Genomic DNA, 5,512 nt, shown 5'->3' with positions numbered 1-5,512 from the left:
GTCGGCGGGAAGGGCTCATAGACACACTAACCTGCCCTTTCTGTTTCTTTCTCACCTGTTTCTCCAACCCCCCCTTGTTCCATTCCTTCCATTTTTGTGTTGTTTTCTATCCATTTATATTCTTGCCTCCATTTTTCAATCTCATTATTTACCACTCTGTCTCCTCATTTTTCTGTCTTCTGCCTCCATCTCTCTGTCTCTATCTCCCTCCATTGTCCCCATATACAGGTGTAGCTCAGCAAGACAACTGATGGAGTCCCCCAGGGCCCATCAAATACTGGACTGGCCAACCCCCTAGGGTTGGGGTAGCCCTTGCCCCTCAGTATGGCCAACACCACCGGAGAGCCTGAAGAGGTGAGCGGCACACTGTCCCTGCCATCAGCATCGGCTTACGTGAAGCTGGTGCTGCTGGGACTGATCATGTGTGTAAGCCTGGCAGGCAATGCCATCTTGTCCCTGCTGGTGCTCAAGGAGCGTGCCTTGCACAAGGCTCCTTACTACTTTCTGCTGGACCTGTGCCTAGCTGATGGCATACGCTCTGCCATCTGCTTCCCCTTTGTACTGGCTTCTGTGCGCCATGGCTCCTCATGGACCTTCAGTGCACTCAGTTGTAAGATTGTGGCCTTCATGGCTGTGCTCTTTTGCTTCCATGCGGCCTTCATGCTGTTCTGCATCAGCATCACCCGCTACATGGCCATCGCCCACCACCGCTTCTATGCCAAGCGCATGACACTCTGGACATGCGCAGCTGTCATCTGCATGGCCTGGACCTTGTCTGTGGCCATGGCTTTCCCACCTGTCTTTGATGTGGGCACCTACAAGTTTATCCGAGAGGAAGACCAGTGCATCTTTGAGCATCGCTACTTCAAAGCAAATGACACACTGGGCTTTATGCTTATGTTGGCCGTGCTCATGGCAGCCACACATGCTGTCTATGGCAAGCTGCTACTCTTCGAGTATCGTCACCGCAAGATGAAGCCAGTGCAGATGGTGCCAGCCATCAGCCAAAACTGGACATTCCATGGCCCTGGGGCTACTGGCCAGGCTGCTGCCAACTGGATCGCTGGCTTTGGCCGTGGGCCCATGCCACCAACTCTGCTGGGTATCCGGCAGAATGGGCATGCAGCTAGCCGGCGGCTACTGGGCATGGACGAGGTCAAGGGTGAAAAGCAGTTGGGCCGAATGTTCTACGCGATTACACTGCTCTTTCTGCTCCTCTGGTCGCCATACATCGTGGCCTGCTACTGGCGAGTGTTTGTGAAAGCCTGCACTGTGCCCCACCGCTACCTGGCCACTGCTGTTTGGATGAGCTTCGCCCAGGCTGCCGTCAACCCAATTGTCTGCTTCCTGCTTAACAAGGACCTCAAGAAGTGCCTGAGGACTCATGCCCCTTGCTGGGGCACAGGAGGTGCCCCAGCTCCCAGGGAACCCTACTGTGTCATGTGAAGCAAGCCAGTAGGTGATAGGCAGGGGGAAAGTAGTGATCACCATACTGGGGCCAACAGCAGGGGAAGAGTGGGACCCACACAGAAGCCTTCTTTTTTGAGCTTCAGCCCAGGCTCTCAAACCATCCATAACTGAGGCATTTTGCAAACACCTCCCTAGGGGTGGAAACTGGGTGAGAAATTGGGAAAGAGGCATTTCTAGTTTTTGTGGGGCTTGTCCCGCAGCCTCCTCCACTTCTACAATCTCTTTCCCATGCCCTCCCTGCCTCCTTATCCCTCTTCCTTCTCCTCTTTCTAAAGTGACGATTCAGTAAAAGAAAACAAACTGAAAATGCAGGGTTTTTAATAATAACAGCTGAGGAAAAAGGCTTTCTTGCTTAAAAGTCACCCCGCTTTTGACATTGTCAAGAAATGGAAGTTTTCTCCTGTAAAATAGATTTCTAGAGATCTTATTGCCCCCGGGTTCCCATTCACCCTCCCCTTCTGAGTCCCTTAACAAGACTTGGATGTTTAGGAAATGCTGACTTAAGGCTTCACACAAGAGGGACCAAATGGGGTGCTGCCCTCCCGGGGAGCAAGGACCTTTAAATTGCTATGTTGTGTGCAATGTTGTTTTTGGCTTAACCTTGATCCCAAGCCTGGTCTCCTTTCCCCTCCCTATCGTGTCCAGACTTTGCTGGTGTTTCTTGAGGCTCTGTTTGAGAAGCTAAGAGCATACAAAGAAGGGCCTCCATGATGTGCCCAGGCTAGATGAAGAGCCGAATGGTAGATGAGCTCCTCAACCAAAATCCAAATTTAGCTACGTTCTCTCAAGCTTTCTCTTGGATCCCCACCCCTTCTTCCTAGGACTATACATCTGCTTGTCCCCACCAGGGATGATGTGGATACACGCTGGCGGGGAAGTCATCCACGGAAGTAGAGGGAGATAGTTGGACTCCCCAGAGTGGCTGGACTCCAGAGCCTGGGGTCAGAGCTAAATTCAACCCCACAATTGTTTCTTGGGCTCACACTATTCTTCTGAAAACAAAACTTCTTTGGGAGCCTTGGTAACCAATAGTGATACAAACTTTAAGGCACTCGGGAATTGGGTTCAATCCTGCCTGACCTCTTTTTGTCCCTTCCAGGTCTCCCAGGCCTTGAGCCCCTTCCTTAGCTGCCCTTCCAGGCCACAAACATCCTTCCCTGCAGTTTTTCCTCCCCCTCCACCCTTACCTATACCCAAAGTGGAGCAAACTATACCCAATTCCTCAGGTGGAAGGTCCCAAGCCTCTTTTCCACAGACAGAGACCACTCTGGGCTTACTGACTTCAAGGCCAGTTCCATAGACTGGTGAGCCAAGTTGGAACTCTTTGCCTATTTTGGGGGCTGTGATCTCTCCATCCCCTTTCTTTCCTGAGAAACTCCTATCCTAAACTCCAACCCTACCCCAAGATAGCCCGTGAACTGAGGAAGCTTTGACCCATAAGCAATGAAGGAGGTGCTCTAGACAGAAAAGATATTGATGACCCTGGCTGTGGAGAGGCCCTGGAAAAGCAGGCCCGAGTAGCTGAGAGGCTGGAAATGTGTTGTGGGTGGGGTTGTACTCTCAGAGAATGATGACAGGAATGCCTTTCTGAAGGCAGGGGTGGAAAGAGCAAGGTGGGAGGGCACATAGGGTAGATTCAGGAGGGTTTCCTCCATTTTCTTTTTCTAACTGCCTGGCTTCATCATTGGATTTTGTAAATGGAAAAACTGAAATGAACAATGTTATATTGGATTCTCTCTCTCTCTCTCTCTCTCTCTCTCTCTCTCTCTCTCTCTCTCCCCCCTTCCCTCCCTCCCTCTCTTTCCCTCCCTGCCTCTCTCTCTCTCTCTCTCTCTCTCTCTCTCTCTCTCCTCTCTCTCTCTCTCTCTCGTGTGTGTATGTGTCTGTTTCTGTGTGTCTTATCTGTATATGATCATGTGTGAGGAGGTATGATTAAGTGAGACAGTGTGTGTCTGTGTGACTTTGTGTGAATAGGAAACCCTGAGGAAAACTTGCCTGCTACACATATATAAGCAAATACCTATATGTGAGGAAATAGAGTACACACACGTGTACACACATACACACAGAGAGACATAGGAAGGAGAGGAGACAAAACTTAGTATGTGCCTGCAGCAGGAAATAGAGTGCTTAGGAGATGAACCTGAAAAGTTTTATGTATGTATGTGTCAAGAGGGTCAACTCCCATCTCATAAGATTGTCTTCCCTTGGCCCAGCTTCTGAGCACCAGGTGAGGAGAGAACAGTTTAGAACCTCATCTCTTCCAAATGTCTGGAGATTCAGCCCCCACCCCAAAATTCAAATAAGGTATTTCTGAAATTGGACCACCATGGAAATAGGAACTGGGAATGGGGGTGTAAAACATGGAGGTAATGGGGTTAAGAGATGGTCCCCTGCAATGTAATGGCTTTTAGAGGAACCGCTCCATCTGAACTGGGAGTTCTTCTTAAGGTTCCACTGTATACAGCTGGGACTTCGTTCAGCTCTGACTAAATTCAGAAGGAAAGATGACATGGAGAAAAAGCCCAAGTCTGGGGGTCTACCCAGCTGGCCTACTCCCTAGGCGCTCAATTAATTTACTATTTATTTATTCATTTATTCCTTCAGTTGCACAGAATTGAGCTGACCATATTCCTCAATTCTTGGTACACTATATCATCATTGGTCCATGCAAGGTCCGTTTATGATTTTGTTTGTCCCCTTCATCACCCATCCCCGATCCCATCTTTCCCCACCCCACACAGGCACCACTCTTCTGTACTTAATGTGTGTCCTTCCAAACCACCGTTCATGTGTTTATTTACTTACGTGTATCTGCGGAAAATATATGGTATCGATGTTTTAATTTACATAAACAGTATTGTACTATAAATCTTGTTCTGTTTCTTTTTTCACTCAACATTCTGTTTTGGAGAATACATAGATCAAATTCATTCTAGTAGTCCATCTAAAACATATCGCATTTTATCCATTCTCCTGGTAATGGATTCCTAGGTTCCTTCCCTCTGCTACCACAACAAGGCTGCAATGGGCAATTATCTCCTCTCCTCAGGAATGCCTAACTTAAAGGAAACAACCTCAGAGAGAGGCAGTGATTTGGCTAGAGTCACAGTGGTCGATAGAACCAAAGCCAAAACTCCACCATCACGCTTTATCAAAGACCAGCTATTTCTGGTCATAAATAAAATAAAGTCTTAGGGTATGATTAATAGCATCATTCACTTAGGAAAGGCTGGGAGGAGAAATACTGCGTAGACAAAGAGTTTTAAAGTTCCAGAAAAATCTAGCAGATTAGTTGAATCGCGGATCAATTTTTATGACGCAGAGGAAATTACTTTTTTGCGTCTGTGATTATTTCTGGAGCCATTTTGCAGAGATGGAAAAAAGCCATGTCAAAACCTGACCACCAAACCAAAGACCTCAGATACTTAAATTGCTAGTACATCAAAGCAACCTGCATCTGAGGGGCTACAGCAATCCTCCCCCCTCCCCCGCTCCCCCCCCTCCGCTTCCCGGCGCCATGAGCTGGTGGGGGAAGGGACAGATTTTTAAGAAGTGCGTAGTTGATCTGGAGAGCAGGGCGGGGAGAACCATAGCGAGGCTCTCTGATTTCATTGGAGCACATCTCGCTCCCTGGTGCTTGCGCAGTCCCAGCCACCCGCCCCTGGTCTAGTCTTTTGGTCTTCCGAATCGCTGGTACTTTTCCCATTGGATAAAACACTGCGAGAATGAGGGTGAGGGGTTTCTTCCCCTAGCTTTCCTCACAACCAATCGCTCTGCAGTTTTCCTCTCATCACTGGGCCAGTCAGCCTGATGATTGGTGGGAGCGAAGGGAGCCAATTAGAAAATGATGATGTGTAGTGTTGGCAAGCGGATTGCGTGAGAGAAGGCAGGGGTTGAGGGAACGCTAACGCCACCTCCGAGGCCTGCAGCCAATGGTGGGCAGAATAGACGCCTTGCCAAGGAGTGGGCGGGGCTTCGGCGACTGGCGCTCTGGGAGGGGTGGGCGGGGCTTCGGCGACTGGCGCTGTGGGAGGGAACG

The 5,512-nt window shown here is 49.3% G+C and overlaps 1 protein-coding gene across 1 annotated transcript; it reads left to right on the top strand.

Moving 5' to 3' along the window:
- Positions 1-324: 324 nt before the first annotated feature.
- On the top strand, positions 325-1,446 carry Gpr173 (G protein-coupled receptor 173). The gene has a single exon (XM_038315935.1). The coding sequence runs from the start codon at positions 325-327 to the stop codon at positions 1,444-1,446; it is 1,122 nt and encodes a 373-aa protein (XP_038171863.1).
- Positions 1,447-5,512: the final 4,066 nt, after the last annotated feature.

The sequence above is a fragment of the Arvicola amphibius genome, chromosome X, assembly GCF_903992535.2.
Source record: "Arvicola amphibius chromosome X, mArvAmp1.2, whole genome shotgun sequence".
NCBI lineage: Eukaryota > Metazoa > Chordata > Mammalia > Rodentia > Cricetidae > Arvicola > Arvicola amphibius.
This window is presented reverse-complemented; position numbering and strand designations above follow the sequence as displayed.